This window comes from Boleophthalmus pectinirostris, unplaced genomic scaffold (genome assembly GCF_026225935.1).
Source record: "Boleophthalmus pectinirostris isolate CB_2022bp ecotype Guang Dong unplaced genomic scaffold, ASM2622593v1 HiC_scaffold_13, whole genome shotgun sequence".
NCBI lineage: Eukaryota > Metazoa > Chordata > Actinopteri > Gobiiformes > Gobiidae > Boleophthalmus > Boleophthalmus pectinirostris.
Window position 1 is genome coordinate 13,485,104 of NW_026571036.1, and position 17,501 is coordinate 13,502,604.

The window sequence follows — 17,501 nt, forward strand, 5'->3', positions numbered from 1 at the left end:
ATTTGGCCAGTGCACAACGTACTGTAAGTGCAAAAGCTTTTTCTACTATGCCCAAGAACAGTGCCTCTGATCCTGAATGAAGCGTCTATTTAAACGACCTTCAGTGGAAATGAAACAGCAGGAGACAGTTCGGTACACGGGGAGGACACAATCTGCTCAATCTGTGCTAGTAATTAAATACCGGGCATGCCATCTCTTTCAGCATTTCATTTTAAGTCCTTTATTAATCCTGTTTCTATCAGATTAAAGGTTGTATGGAGGATTTTTTTTGGTTTCAAATTGTCAATGATAACATTATAGAGATGCAGTAGCCTTGTAATTATGATGACCAAAAAAAAGAGAATAAAAATTCATCAACTCTGGACGTGGTGGGGCTAAACATTTGCCAATAGATAACGACACTGCCTCGTTATCTGTTAGCTGACAGGCTGTCAATGAATCTCCCTACGTTTCTAGCGTAACTGACTTGCCTGCGCGCCGCCGGTACGTGGCATACATACGCCTGTCACGCAGTCCACAGACGCAAGCCGCACAGACGCTGTTTACTCCACCAACGCAACAGTTCTTAGCGGCTTTTTTTGACCTATATCTTCCTCGCAGTCAGCACAAAGTTTGTTGCAATGGCAGACAAGAATCCAGGAGCAGTTAGCCGCAAAAGAAAGTCCGTTTTTGAGATTGCTGAAAGAAGAAGACAAGGGGAAAAGCAGCGAAGCCAAACTAAAGTTAACTACTAAGTTGCGATGGCGCAACTGAAGCAGACGCAGGGTCTAAAGACTGACGCATTGGTCGCCAAATTACTCCTGGACAGGTCACTTCTGCTTATTATGAAAACGTACTTTATTTCCAAGAGCTAGTCAAACGTTTTTCAGGACACGAAAGCGATATCCTATGTCTGAAAACGTAATTTTCAAGGCAAAGAAAGAGTCCGCTTGCTGCTGCGTGTTGTAGCTAGTTCATTCGCACTGAATCTCCGCGCAACCTTCTCTGCACCCCTTTCCTGCTCCTCTCCCCGCTGCCCGTTCCGCTCTTCCCCCTGCTCCTCACTTCTCCGGGCACGGAATCTCCGCACCGCTCCCCTCTCCTCTCTCCTCTCTCCTCTCCCTGCTCCCTGCTCCGCTCTTCTCCCTGCTCCTCACTTCTCGTCCGCGCACGAAATGTCCGCGCCCCCGCGCCCCCGCTCCCCCCTCTCCTCACTTCTCCACCTTGCCTAACCAACACTGTAGTTAGTCATGTGCAGCGCACCGGCTGTAAACAAACCTGTTTCTGGCGTAACGAGGAGGCGGGAGGAGGCGTTTCTACGTAGGGAGCTGTAGGGGAGGGGACATTTGAAAAAGGACAAACAGTCGCTGGATTTCTCGTTCCTTGGAAAATCCTCTATACAACCTTTAATATAAAAAATATGATAATCCTTCATTGTCTCAATGAGATTGCAGATTGAAATGTTCCTCAATGTCACTGGATAGCCAATAGTTATACAACCAGTGATATCTATTTTCAAATATGGTGGTAAGGGCCAGTATGACAAAACATGAATCACAATTTCTTTTTTAATCTAATGTTGATCAGTCATAATTTTCAGTAACATTTAGTTTTGCCTCAAATACTATAATTCTAATGGTAACTAAAGGAGTCAGTTCTAATAAATAAAACTGTCTTTCAGTATTTCCGAACGATGCAACAATACAGACTTTTAATAATTGCCTTAAAGGTGCATTGTGCAACTTTTCTGGTGGAAGGTCCAACAAATGTTTTTCTCCGTGTATAGCTTATTGCTTTGTCAGGGATATTTCTCAGTATGGCCTTTCTATCTTCATGGAGACCAAACCAGACCAAGTTACAAGTCAGATCTGTGGAGTGCTTTTCGAGAAATGTGCTTTTCTGTTGTTTATAATGTATATGTAGTAGGAGTGTGCATTGCCTTGAGTCGGATGATACAATACATATCATGTTATACATGTCACGATTCGATATTTCCTGATATATTCCGATTCTAAAACATGGGACGATGTATTGCAATTTATCAATAATTACTTCACAAATCTTTCTCATAACATTTACAAAACGACCATTTGTAGCTTTGCATTTGGTTGTTGAAATCCAAACAATACACCTACATACAACAACACCTTGACAAGAAGACAATTGTATGAAATAAAATTTATAAAAATGTTTCATCAGAATGTATCATCAGAACAGTGAATGTAAATAATATTTTTTGTGCAAAATATTGTAAAAATCAGTTTGGATGCATTTTAAATTGATTCGAGAATTGTGCAATGAAATATTATGATATATCACTGATATATAGATTTTTTTCTTACACCACTGATATATAGTATGTATATAATTATTTCAGTTTCTCTCTTGGCACAAACTCGAAAAAAAAAACTAATCAATCAGTCAGTTAATTAATGTCATACTGTGGAACATTCCAGGTCGAGCAACGACATATCCATAGAAACAAGCAAGTGACAGACCCCTAACCAAAAACTTACACAGTTCACTTTTTTCTCCCAAACGTTTGTACTCTGCTCTGAACCACATGTTTATACTGATGGGATTGGCGGTGGACCTCTGACAATTACGAATAGATAAATAAATCTATTGTGTTTTTCATTGAGATACTAACATAAAACACTTGGTTACTTGCACTGAAACATTTCAATCTTATTTGTGCGCAGTGTGTCTATGCAGTGGGACTCATATGTTTCTACTTCTCTCTGTTTGCTCTGTGTAAACTCTGTGTTTCCCTTTTTCTCATAATAACAAGCCATAACAGCATCATTTTGTTTCTCATGTAAAACTATTTTAGATTTGACCTTTCTACCACTGGGGGAAGTTTTTTAGTTTTTGATTAATGGATGCTCTGGGAATGAGGTGCTTTGAGTGTACCATATACACTGGAGCAAACATGATATTTAGTTATTGTTTATTTTTACTTGTAACTTCTATATTTTAGTTTGTTTTTCTCTACACAACTGTAGCATTGTAGCAGGGTACATGTTTTATATGCAGATGTTCCCTCTGCCTGGCACATGCAGGCTATTGTCTATAAAGATCGCACGCTTGTACAGATTGACCCCAAGCTGTGCGCCATTTTATTGGAACAAGTACAAAAAGAAAACGGGCATATTTTAATCTATTTTAAAAGCCAAATTTATCTTTCTCATAACATTTACTAAAACGACCATTTGCAGCTTTGCCTTTGGTTGTTGAAATCCAAACGATACACCTACATTTGCATTAGCCTCTCTCCTGTGAGCCCACTCAAAATAGATCCCTCAAATGCATGAACCATTGAGAGGGATCAGTGACAAGTTGAGCATAATTATACATTAAAAACTAAATGCTATTGAATAGATGAATACAAACCTCTAGCCATTTTTAGTCATTAATGAAACCCACTCTTATGTATAGAATTTGGCAACGTCATAAGTTCATAAGAGGTATCAGCTGCTCTGAATTTATTTGTGAAGTGGCCTAAAATGTTAGAGCTAAAATGTTGCTTCCTTTACTAGTTTACAACTTTTAAGATGCACTTTGTAAATTTTCGTGTGGAGGGTGTGCCACTTGATTGTCTCCACTGAGATTCTGCTGTTTTACCTGGAATGTTCTAGCAGCGCCACCTAGTGCCTTCGCTCAATTTAATTTCTCTTCTGCTACTAGGTCAGGAATCGGAATACACTAGACGGTTTGCAAAAACCCCGAAAGTGCGAGTCCAGGCACCAGTCAATCAGTGAAGAGCCATACATTTTGTGTTGGCAACGATTCCCGAGATCGAGAATTTAAAGCTGGAACAAAGAGAATGTTTGGTGAATTTTCTCAAGGCGAAAGACGTTATTGCCCTTCTTCCTACAGGATTTGGAAAAAGCTTAATATACCATTTAGCCCCGTTAGCGGTGCATTACATACGTCGTGACCAAATAGCAGTGATTGGTTAAATAAAAAAAGTTACCGCCTACCGTCAAGTGAACGAATTCTAATGCTTAGAGGTCAGACTGATGAATCAGGCTGATGAAGCAGACTAGGAATGTTCAACAGTATGGCATTAAACTCAAAAAAGCAGCAATAGAATGTAAGTGCAGAAGTGCAGCATACGAGTAGGAATCATTCATCATCTGTCTTTTAATTTTAACTGGTTGGACAGTCTACACTAGCTCTGTCAGATACGCTTACAACAGGTGTAATTGTGCGTCACCCATATTAGGTTGGAGTTCTAATTTTTCAGCATCAGTGTAACATCTCCAGGCTGTTTATCAAGGGCAAGACAGGAAATGCTGGTGGTGGTGTCATAATAAACTTCCGATGCTGTTTCAAAATAAGTTGCGTAAACACCATGCATTTCATCCAGGACCTCGGGGAATGATTATGAAAAGGTTGGAGTTGTGAAGGATTTACAACATCAAACGTCAATTTTACAAGGATAACTTATAAAGGATTGGCACATGGCAAGCAGACACGGAAACTTTAGTAACTTAATTAATACGAGTAAACAGTTTGGTGCTTAAACGAGAAGCAAGTGTTGCAGGAGCAGCAATGTTGCCTCTGGTGTAAACTGACGCTTTTAAAAATACGCACATACGTAGCTTTGCCTATGTTAAGTGTCGCCACAGCTCCAGGTATAAATTCCAGGTCAGATCTATGGGGAGGCACAGTAAGTGTTAAAGGCATTTTGGAGCAATAAAAACCTGTAATTGAATAAATGCATAAGAGAAAAGCATTATCACAAAGCATTATCATCTCCATGCAGCCCTTGATGTATTGACTCTAATGTAAAGTGTATTTTTGTTGTTTTTTCTGCAGACGTGCTCAGCAAACTACACGTTCATCCCATACATGGTGACCCCTCACAATAAGGTGTACTGTTGCGAGAGCAGCCTGATGAAAGGGCTGACAGAGCTCATGCAGCCCAGCTTTGAGATGCTCTTAGGCCCCATCTGTATGCCTCTGCTGGACCGCTTCATCCAGCTGCTCAAGGTGTCCCAGGCCAACTCATGGTAAGTCCACAGACACGTCACAATAGCGACCGTTGAGTAAAAGTTTGTTACTCTTCCTATGTTGGTATTATTATATTAAAGATCAGGATTGTCATTGTCTAAAAATTCCTTCACAAATTTGGACATAATTCAGGAAATGTGAATAATCCAAAATCAAAAAGAAAAGGTGAGAGTACTAAAATATGAGGAAGCTACAATACCAATAATTGTGTCCAGTTGACAGATGTGGCAGAAACCTGCTGCGATTTATGGGACCTCTCTTCCGTTTCCTCCTGGTTCATTATCTTTGTATGGTACATGCTGAACTTTGACCTTGCGTGGAGATAATCCCTATTTGGACAAAAACAAACATTTGGGCTGCCTGTGAAGCTGAGGTGGTGCGCTGTGCCAAGCTCCAGCTCCGCTCCAGGAATAGTGACTCAGGCGTTTACATGCACCCGGCAACGTGAGCTGCTCAATGTACAAACACATCCACTGTATCACGGGTCTGTATTTCAAATGTGGTGAACACAGCATACAGTAGTCAGACGAATACATGAGACATTTTTTTTCTTACACCAGATGTCCTTCCAAGTTATGTTTGGGAATAGGCACCAAAAAATAAAATGGCTTGTGCCTAGTAAAGATGTAATTAGTTGATTTTACAATATAGCATGACATTTACATTTTACAGTTTACATTAGGGGTGTAACGATATGCAATTCTCTTACAATATTTTCACGATATGCATCTCACGGTACGATATTTATTGCGATATTTTATGAAGGCTAACAAAATTGTGAATATGATACTTTTGTTTCATCATAATCCAAATAATTAAGATTTAAAAGTGTTAAATAACCTTTATTTCAACATGTAAATTGGACTGAAAGGCGCAAAGGATCATCGTCTATGTAGTTCCCTCTGTTTTTTTAGCTATTGCTGTACCATAACAATGAGTTTAAGCAAATAAACTTGTGATTTGATATTTTGTGATGGTCCATGATATTATTGTGAGACTTTTGACGATACTTTATCATGATATTTTTTAGTTATTCTTTCATGCCTAGTTTACATGCACTTTTACTAAAAACATGTGTCAGCTAATCAATGGATTTTTAAAGTAATTACTACATTTGGAAGACAATGTACAATGAGTTTAAACATAAGTATTTTTTGACAGTTTCTCATTCATTTTGCCACATTAGTTAAAGTTTTACCATATTTTGCGTGGTCAGAATCTGCACAGGGTTGAGCAGTCAGAAAGAAATAAGATTACTCAGATCAGTTGTAACTGTTTACATGACATTTCAATCATCTGATAACTCCAACAATGTGGTTTGGTGTGCATGTTAGCATACCATTTGAAGTTGATATGTAATAACTGATGTATTTGTAATCTTTGTTCTAAAAAAATCATCTACCAAACTATTATTATTAAAAAAAATAATGTTAGACTTAGACTTAGACAAACTTTTTCCTGATCCACAAGGGAAATTATTTGGACACAGTAGTTCAGACATCACAATATATTATAATAACAAAAAGCATAAATATAAATTTTAAGATGGCCACGTATATGTAATCATTTAGACATTGTGAAAGTGGATTTCTTTTTTTTTTTCTCCCTTCAGCTGTAACACTATAATTTAAAATCCTGACCTTCCATAGTTTAATTGTTGATTGTATTTTTGTAAACAGCCAGTATTTTCGTGAGACCATCCTGAGTGACATCCGAAAGGCACGGGAGCTGTACACAGGGACAGAACTGGCGTCAGAGCTGAGCCGGATACAGCAGAGACTGGACAACGTGGAGTGCCTTTCTGATGATATAGTGATCAACCTGCTGCTCACCTACAGAGACATACAGGTACCAAGCAGCTATATGCAGCTAATGTATTGACTTGTTGTACTGATATGCCTAAGGACATCTCCTATATTAATTCAGAGGATCTCATGTTGGGACTGGTACCAAAGTGTTCTTCTGTTATGCTTTAGTTTATTATTCATTGCATGTTCCATTTCCAGACCTGAGATTGATTACACCTACAAAAGTACACTCAGTTTTGACCTATATAAGTGGGGGCATCACCTGCGTGTCAGCTTGGAGAGGTTATTGCTTTGCCTGGAACATTTCACAGTATGGTATTAAATATTTACACTTTATATCAAAAATGCCTTGAAAAAAAATGCATTCTTGCTTATAGCGGGGGCGCCTGTCCAAAGAATTGACCTGCAGCTTTCATCTGCTTGTCTCCATGGGGATAGATAGTTTTAATGCCATACTTTGGAACATTTCAGGTAATGCAAAAACATCATAGATCCTTATGCATTATCTCCATAGAGAGCAATCCAAAATAATTTCTTCTCACTGCAGTATCCAGCTGGGTGAACTCATTTTCTGTAGCTATGCCAATTCATTACAAATTACTATAATTAACTTTTTAAGCAGCTGTATAGCACCACGGATTGTATGTATCTCAGGCCTCTGTAGCTTATCTCTGCTTTCCTCTGCATCCGCATCAGTACAGTTCTTCAATTGGGGTCAGAGTCCTGCACCGGGTCGGGTACGAGTCCTGGTTCAGTTCTGGTTTAGTCCTGATTTAGTCCTGTTTTAGTCCTGTTTTATTGCTAGTTCAGTCCTGGTTTAGTCCTCCTGGTTCAGTCCTAGAATCAGTCCTAGGTTAGTCCTGATTTAGTCTTGGTTTAGACCTGGTTCAGTCTGTGGTGTGTGTGGCGCAAGAGTCTGGCATCTCGTTTCTTTTACTCAGTAAATAATGCCTGTAGATTTGCGTCTGTGAATTCGTATTTGTAATGAAGAAAGCGTAAATGTTTCGTTTTGCTTCACTTAGCTTTTAATTTGTGTGTGATTTATCACGGGCACAAGCGGGTAACGGGTGGAAATGTTAATGGGTCTGGGCGGTTGCGGGTTTAACTTTGATATAATCACAGGTTAACGGGCGGGTGTGGTGCTATGCTGCACAGGTGTGGGCGGGTGCAGGTCTCCAAAAATTGGCCCATACAGGACTCTAATTGGAGTTACCTGGATGGGTGTATGTGATCCAGTTTTTCCCCAAGCTAATACTCCAGCTAGATACCCCTGATCATGAATTTATCCTGAAACCATACTCTTCACTCACTACTTCTCACAGGTTGCTTCAGCAGCACTGAAAGATGGATCAAATGCAGACCATGATTTTTCCTTACAACGCCATTATACTATAAGTAAAGTTAATGTTCGCTTGACCTCTACTTTTTACACGACTTTGACAAAGGGGACTACTCTATATTCCATAACTTCATAAAGTCACATCAAGGCCACTACTTCACTCCACTTCTTGCTAGCCTCATCATTCTTGCTGGAGTCACATTTGCTCGTATTATGGCCGCTGCAGACCTCCTATGGACCGCTCAGGGCTGGTCATTTGGTGTTCGTGTCCCAAAACATCCTCCCTTTACCCTCCACTGTCCCCCTCTGCTTTGACAACCCCTCTCGCCACAGGCTGCCTCATTAATCTTTCATGGGAACTCCAAGCATGGAAGACACCCTGCATTATTCAACACAGTTTGGGTATAGCAGTGACAGTGGTATGGAGACCAATTAAATAATTAAACTTGGATGGGCAGAATCAAAAGTGGAATCATTAGTCCAAACCACAATAGTACATGATTAATTGTGGAAGAAGTAATTTTATCTCACTACTGCTACCACTACTACAAAACCACCACATATCACTGCCTATTTCTATTATAATTAATAATCTGGTTACAGATTTTAAGTATATATTTAAGTTTGAAGTGAACAAATATGTAAATGAATGACTTCATGGGGGAAGTGAAAAACCCATTTATCGCTTTATCCCGCAGCCTGTGGAATAAGGTATTTCAACAAAACTATTTAAAAGGTGTAGCAGGAATGTTGAGATGGTGTGGATATGACAAAGATTTCACACCTAACAAATTGGATGTAAGGTTTAAAGAGTGGGCTTTGCAAGGGTTAACTGCATACTGTACATTTATACACCAAGGGAAAAAGTAAAATGTTCAAACTTTGAAAACAGGGCATGGTTTAAATAACAGTGATTTTTTTTTTTATTCCTCCAAATTAGAGATTTCATTAAAAAAACTACTGAAGACTACCAAAGAAAAATATTTAAATAATCTTCTGATTTAGGTGTTTGTAGATGCATACACTGTAAATAACAACCAGAAGATAATTTCAAGACTATAGAGGACTGCAACAAACAAAAGGAATACTACACCATGTGAAACAGAAATAGGAAAAGGAGGGTCATCTAACTGTAATTGAATGACTCCAAAGTGTTTCAGATTTGGTGATTATTATTATCCAGTTATTTTCCACCTTGGGTAGAAATAAAGGACTTAAATTAAAAGATATTTATGGCACAATGGTTTTGCTAGAGTGGCCACAGTGAAAGTGCAACCCAAGCTCCCGCTCATTGTCCCCTGTCATTGTCCAGGATTATGAGTCCGTGGTGAAGTTGGTGGAGACACTGGAGAAGCTGCCGACCTTTGACCCCATGGTCCATCCACATGTCAAGTTCCACTACGCCTTCGCACTCAACCGGTGAGTCGCCAGCGTCTTAGTCAAGATTTTCCTTTGCACAACATTGCAGCTCTTACCCTGTGTAAATGCTCGACAAATGACTGTATATGCATTTTTCACAAATTATTGATCAAATACTATTGGAATTATACAGAAATAATGAAATTTTGAACAAGAAATTGCATTTAAATGTGTCACAGTTGCCAAATTCACATAAGTACTTAGTTGTTGTAGTAGGAACAGGGAATAATTTAAGCAGAACTTTTCAATATCGGAGTTTGAGAGTTTTCTGTTAATGGCATTTGGGATTAAAAATCAGGCTGGAAAAGGACATCTGTTTTGGATAATGGCTCAACATTTTTAAAAATTATAAGCAATCATGAGAGAACTGTAATGAGTCTTGGGGACACATTATGCCCAAAATCACAACTTGCATCATATGTGCAAGACTGAGTGATTTATTTTATATGTAGCATAATTATTACTTAGCTACATGTTATTATCAAGTACATTTTACCAATATTTTATCAACAAGAGATCAGATCGAGGTTGAGGGTTCATGTAGTCAGTAGATATTAGAAATAAAGATGCTGAAGGAAGTTAGATGGGAGTAGCTGACTGTAGCATCCTAAAGGAAAAATCTCCCGTTAAACTTCCTGCTAAATTTAATTGTGTCATTTCTGAGGCTGACTCACAGACTCATGCATCATCAGTATTCAGTTGTACAAACACTTGATTGATTTGAAGTGGCCTCGCGGTGGGTGCATGGAGCAGCAAGCCTGGAGTGGACCACTAATTGGATGAAGCCTCTTTTGTGATACTAGCCAGATATTTGTTCTTGTTCTGTATAATGGAACTGGTATAATGTTATGTTTATTTGATCATTGATCATTCGGGTTGATAATTTAGCAATCTATAATTACAATGAATATTTTTTTAGCTGAGTGTTTTTTTTTATTTGCTTTACCTAGTTTACCTAGTTTTTGCAGTAATGTGGTCACTGTATCAAGCCGTGGTGAAGAGGGAGCTAAGCCAAAAGGCGAGGCTCTCGATTTAGCGATCAAACTTTGTTTCTGCCCTCACCTATGATCATGAGCTCTGGGTAATGACCAAAAAGACGAGATCGCGGGTACAAGTGGTCGAAATGATTTTCCTCCACAGGGTGGATGGCTGCTCCCTTAGAGATTGGGTGAGGACTTAAGTCACACTGGAGGAGCTCAGAGTAGAGCTATTGCTCCTCCACGTCGAGAGGAGTCAGCTGAGGTGGTTCAGGCATCTGTTCTGGATGCCTCCTGGGCGCCTCTCGGGAGGTGTTCTGGGCATGTCCCACCTGAAGGAGGCCCCGGCAAGGACCCAGAACATGCTGGAGGGACTATGTCTCTCAGCTGTCGTGAGAACGCCTCGGGGTTCCCCTGGAGGAGCTGGAGGAAGTGTCTGGGGTGAAGGAAGTTTGGGAGTTCCTGCTTAGACTGCTGCCCCTGCGACCCAGCCTCGGACAAGCAGAAGAAAATGGATGGATGGATGGATGGATAGTTTAGTTGGTGAAGTGTCCTGCCCAGAGACACAATATCAGTATTTGCCCAAGTTTGAAAATGGACACAGATTAAGAAAAGCCATCACATGTAAATAGCTAATATTTTAATAATATTAGTTCATATGCTGTTTTTTCATAGGTTACGTCAAAAATCTGATTGGTTTCAGACTGAAAAATTAGGGCAGTTGCCATAGCGATTAACCTTTAACCATTAACCAAACAAAATATTATATCTTCTGAATGGGAAAATTATGTATTATTATGAGCTATTACACCTGTTTGTAAATATACCTGTTTTTGAAAGGAACATCCAAAGATATGACCCACAATTGTTGAACCTTGTTATTATGTGTTAAGAACTGTCTCTTCAAACTTGCCACATTAATCTTAGGGCATAAAGTCCTTTCACCTGACATCAATCACGTCTAGAATTGAATAATAGAACCACTTTCTCAATCTATTGTGAAAAAAATCCTCATATCCTTCCCATTGTTTATTTTTGCTGACAGAGATGGCATTGAACAAACTTGTGCCTATTGTTTCCTTTATGCCGATAGGTATAGTAAACATAAACTAAGTCTGTATATGCAGGTCTATGTAACAGTTGAATTTTACTGTAGAATTTTACCCTCCAGCTTAATATTAAATTATAGACACTTAGTGATATCTTATGCCTCCAAATTTTCCAGTAGGCCAGTAGTTAGATTTTTTTCTAAATCCAAATGCCTTAGCTTGCGCCAGCACTGTTTGCTGTGAGCCTGTGAGTGATGCAAAGCCATCCATCCAACTCCCCATCGACCACCAGCCTAACAGAGTGCTAGATCAGGTCTCTCTTGCCTCCCTTTGGACCGTCTCCATGGTAATAGCTGTCACCTCATATGTTTTATTCAACCTTGGCACGCAGCACAGATTCTAGCCCGAGCGTTATGTTTACCACCATTTTTTTTCATCTCCTTTTACTTGTCATCTTAGCTGTGACACACTGTGCTAGTGTGAGACTTTGCAAAATAACACCAGTCACATGACACATCAGAGAGAGAGAAGGGAAAATGCTCACTTAAATATTGTCAAGATGCAAGTAACAAAATTAATTAATGCATAGTAAATAACATTACTTCACAATACTGTATAATGACAACAAATCAGTAAATGTTTATTCTAGATTCACAGGCTGATACTTACTTTCAGATTGTAGTTGACAACCTGTAAAACCTTTTCTAATAACTGAGTAATAGCAAAATTCCAAGAAACAATTAAACAACTAGAAAAGCACTAAGAGAGCGCAGATCTCCGCCAAGGACTACCCCCATTTTTTATATAAATTGCGATAAAATCAGTCTTCTGGATCAGATCCGGATCAGCCTTTGGAATATGAAAGAGGATCCCATTGTTCATCCCTGAGTCAAATTTCATGGGGTTTGGTCAATAATTAACCGAGATATTGAGAAACAAAATTTTTGGCCCCATTTACCACAATGTTAACTAAAATTTCAAAGTGATCCAGAATCCAGGATTTCTTTCGGATCACCCCCAAAATGAAATCACTTCTTCCTTTTCACATTTCCAACAAATCCTGAAAATTTCATCAAAATCGGTCCATAACATTTTGAGTTATGTTGCTAACAGACAAACAAACAAACAAACAAACAGACAAATGCCGGCAAAAACATAACCTCCTTGGCGGAGGTAATTACATGAAACTTCAATGGAAATAGGAAGTGAATTAAATATTAAAATCTGTATTGTGTATTTCAAATGTATATGTTTGGCACTAGCATAGAAATAAAATCACATGACATAAAATAAAAGCACAATATTACAAAAGACGAGCACACTTTCATAACGTTTTTTTGACAGATCTGGGAAAGTTGCGCATAAATGAGGATGCTTGAGTTGGCTATGTGGCTGTTAATTAATTCTCTATGGGAAGACTGTTAACAAGAAGAGAAACAAGTCTAATTGACATTTATGTAACTTATGTAACAGGTTTGCAGAAAACAGTGCTAGTAAGGAGCTGTTATGTAATATAGCTGTGGATATTTTTTCCAATATCTTTGCAGTGGTTCATGCACAATTGCAATGATTAGCTCAGGGCTTTTTCAAACCGTCTGGCTTCACATATTCAATTTCAGTGGATGATAAATGCTCAAGTTCTCACATGCATTAACTCAGGGGTGTCAAACTCAAATTCACAGAGATTCACAAAATTAAAAATTGGGACTAATTCGTGGACCAAACAAAGTATTTATTGAAACATTTCAACAACATCTGCATGTTTTCTCTTCTTTCGAGATATGTAATGTTAAACCTTTTCTTATTAAAATAAAAGTTTAATAATAGTTTTGCTTAAACACTAAATCCAGAAGAATCATATAAAATAATAACACATTTTTTAATAAATAATGTCTCTATAGCCTATCTGTAGCCAGTGGGCCAGCTCTAATCCATATTTGATATGATCTTGCGGGCCATATTTGGCCCCCGGGCCTGAGTTTGACATGTCTGCATTAACTCATTACCAGCAATTGACTTGGGTACATTGTGCTGACTAAAACTTTTAAATATCCCAAAGTGTAGCATTACCTAAGCACAAGTTACATTTAAACAGCTATGTCACTTTATATGGACGGGGGTGTTGGCTGGCAGAGTGGTTAGCTTGGTTTGGCTAAATTACAAAGACAGGTTCACGTGTTATTTTAGTTTATCGGCACGTCCTCTTAATTACAGCCTATTGTTGATTTACTCATTGGTTTGTTATGACAAACATTACAACCTGAATGTGTTGCGGTAGCAGCAGGAGCCTTCAAGTCTTACACAAACACTGGCAATTTGCCTAATGGCCCCAATAACCTCATCATTAAAGAAAGGCTGTATCACAGATCACTGTAATACAATAATTACAGTCTCACATCCAACGTTTTTTTAATTATCCCTGTTTATCCTTTTAATCTGGACTCAAAGGCTGAAGATTATGATAATGAATGGACTGGGTATTTACTGCTGTACTACATGATCCTTCCTATGTGAGACAGGGCTGATTTGTTGTTTGATTGTGTTTGTTTCTTGTTTCTGAACTAATGTTGAATGGTTTAACACATTCATATGGTCGCAAACTTGTATTTAAGTGACAATGCATGCATACATTTCACCTCGAATAATACCGCTTCCTTAAAAAAAGATAGACCTACCATGTAAAATATCCAGATAAAAGATAATACTGAAACTACTTTCTATCACTGACACAATAACACTGAAACATGATACTTGTGTAAACATTTTGAAGTAAACCTAACTTTAAAAAAAAAAAAAGGCATCAGTAAATAACTTGCACAATTAAATACTTTAGTAATTAGTTCTGGTATAAGTATCACAGTTGCTAATTATTTGACCAACTACAGCTCAAATATTATCAGATAGGCTTAAAACTTCCAAAATAACCTCCCTCCTATTGCAAAGAAAGAACTGCTCATGATATTTATTGAGCCTGAAAAAGTATAGTTCTTGGGATGTAACAATAACCAAAATATCATGATATTGTATCGTCAGAGTTGTCACAATAATATTATGGACCATCGCAATAGATCGAATTACAAGTCTCTTTGCTTAAATTAAGAGTTATGGTGCAGCAATAGCTTAAAAAAGACAGAGGGAACTACATAGACCCTACATAGAACTACACAGACCATTTCAGTGTAGACTACATGGAGAAATAACATTCTAAGCACTTTTAAGTCTTAGTTCTTTGGATTAAGTCTTGTTAAGGCATTTTAAGAGGAAAAAGTAGCATATTAACAGTTTTGTTAGCCTCCACAAAATATCGCAATAAATATCGTACCGTGAGATGCGTATCGTGAAGATATCGTACTGAGAGATTTGGATATTGTTACATCCCTCATCATGAGCCTCCCCACCATATTGTGAGCTTTCCCACGATATGGTAATAAATATTGTACTGTGAGGTTCATACCATGATGATATCGCATTGTTAGATTTGGACATTGTTACACCCCCATTCATCATATATTTAAATATAAGTTGACAAAGTAATTATCGTAACAGGCCTAAATGTGTCATTTATTCTATAGACTGAAGATTACATTTTGGTGGTGATGTTCCTAACCCTAACTCTGTGTATGATTGCAGGAGGAACCTTCCAGGAGACAGGCAGAAGGCCCTGGATATCATGCTGCCGCTGGTGGAGGGTGAGGAGCAGGTGGCCTCAGATATCTACTGCCTGGTTGGACGCATCTACAAGGACAAGTTCCTGGAGTCTCATTTTACAGACACGGAGAGCCGAGACAGCAGTACACACTGGTAAATATACCCATGTGTGAAAAGAGCTGTACAGTACATTACATAGCTTGTTTCTCAGTTAGTGTTATTCCGGTTTTGTAGATTTTTTTAGATTTACTCATAATGAACAAATATAGTTTATTAAGAATGATTCACTCTTAGTAACTACTTAATTAAGACCATAACCCTTAGCCAAGTAGTTACTAAGCCTGAATCATTCTTAATAAGTGAAAAGTCTGATATTGTTATGTATATTTAAAGGTCCTGCATTATACAAAACTGACTCAGGTGAGCTTTAAGCCATATTATAATGTTGTTACCTCCTCTAAAACATATCCAAGTTGTGTTTTGTTTCATTCACACATTTGAATATTAATTAATATTAGTCTGGCTACATCTCCAAAGCTCAAAATGTTCTCTATGTTTGTGATGAGGCAATAACTTTATAATAATGTAGATGAGAAACTGTATAAATATGGGCATTTTTAAGAGTTTTTCTCATGGGTTTTATTGGACAAGGCAGATATAAGCGTGAAATCGGGGTGAATGCTGAGAGACTCTCTGCAAGTTGTCTGCATCTGGTATCTGTTCTTCAGACTAAATCGGCAGATATTTTAAAACTTAAGTTGAGATCCTTAAACAGGTTAATCATTCAATATTGTGCAGCCATGTTGTCAGGGCAAACAGTTGGCTTGTCCAGTGTGACTCAAATGATGTTAGGTGAAAAGTTTGAAAGGGCAACAAGTGTGATGAATGAGTGTGGCCTGACTCACCGTATTAATAAACTTAGTATGACTGCAATGTGTCACTTAGACTATAGACATTGAGAAAACTGAGCATTGCATCACATGTGCAAAGCTGGATCATTGGTTCACACACCTTTTCTTAATCCTTAAATAGCATGCAGTCATTCCAGTCGGGCATGTTAAAATGTGGGAGAGAATTGTAAGCATTTTGATACCCTTTTATAATACAAATGCTCCAAAATATTCAACATAAATTGATATTAGTAAGTTGATAAGGAACACTGTTGTCCATATTACTCTCCTCAAACTGCTCTTGTATTTTAATTGCTCAATGTGGAGGAGTTTAAGTATCTTGGGGTTTTGTTCATGAGTGAGGGAAGGATGGAGCGTGAGATTGACAGTTGGATCGGTGCAGCGTTGGCAGTGATGTGGTGAAGAGGGAGCTGAGCCAAAAGGCAAAGCTCTCATTTTACCGCTCAGTCTACGTGCTTACCCTCACATGTGCTTATGGTCATGAGCTTTGGGTAAAGATTGAAAGACAAGATTGCAATTAGAAGTGGTCAAAATGAGTTTCCTCCGTAGAGTGGCTGGGTGCTCCTTTAGAGATAGGGTGAGGAGCTCAGTCACACGGGAGGAGCTCAGAGTAGAGCCGCTGCCCCAAGCACATTGAGCGGAGCCAGTTGAGATGACTTGGGTATCTATTCCGGATGCCTCCTAGACACCTCCCTGGAGAGGTGTTCCGGGCATGTCCCATTGAGGGGAGGCCCAGGGAAGACCCAGGACACACTGGGGGGCTGGAGGGACTATGTCTCTCTGTTTGCCTGGGAACTGCTTGGGATCCCTCAGAAGAGCTGGAGTGGAAGTGGAGTGGTGTGTGGAAAGGGAAGTCTGGGCCTCCCTGCTCAGACTGCTGCCTCTGCGACCCGGCCCTGGATAAATCAGAAGAAAATGGTTGGATGGATGTGCTTCAATTAAATTAAATTGATTCATACACTGATACAGACGGATGACTGAGACAGTTATATTCTGCTGATACACTGTTATGATATCATTGATTCTGTTGCCCCTGTTAATTCTGGAACTTAACCCAGTAGAAGTAGAAAAAGTAGAAAAACATTGTTGAAGTATAGATCACAAAACACTTTAAAATGTACTGTTTTGCTTTCCACCTCTAAAGCCTCATTGTCAGGTTCTTGATGTACTTGTTGTTTATAGCCCACAGAGTCAGGGCTCTGGAAGCAGCAAAACAATCATAAAAATACTGAAGTGTGATTGCCGTGTTGTGGAAATTATTTTTTGTAGATTTCATATGATTGTGTACTTGGATGGAATATGCTGCTTGTATAATCGTATTCCATCTGGCTGAGAATTTCACATCCAAGGAA

General features: G+C 38.7%; 1 protein-coding gene across 1 annotated transcript in view; it reads left to right on the forward strand.

Moving 5' to 3' along the window:
• The window catches only part of map3k5 (mitogen-activated protein kinase kinase kinase 5), a 77,900-nt gene that overhangs the window by 26,688 nt on the left and 33,711 nt on the right, over positions 1–17,501 (forward strand). The window contains exons 4-7 of the mRNA XM_055149635.1: positions 4,804–4,997; positions 6,678–6,846; positions 9,458–9,564; positions 15,221–15,391. Coding sequence (XP_055005610.1) covers positions 4,804–4,997; positions 6,678–6,846; positions 9,458–9,564; positions 15,221–15,391 — 641 coding nt within the window. The remainder of the gene's footprint in view (positions 1–4,803; positions 4,998–6,677; positions 6,847–9,457; positions 9,565–15,220; positions 15,392–17,501) is intronic.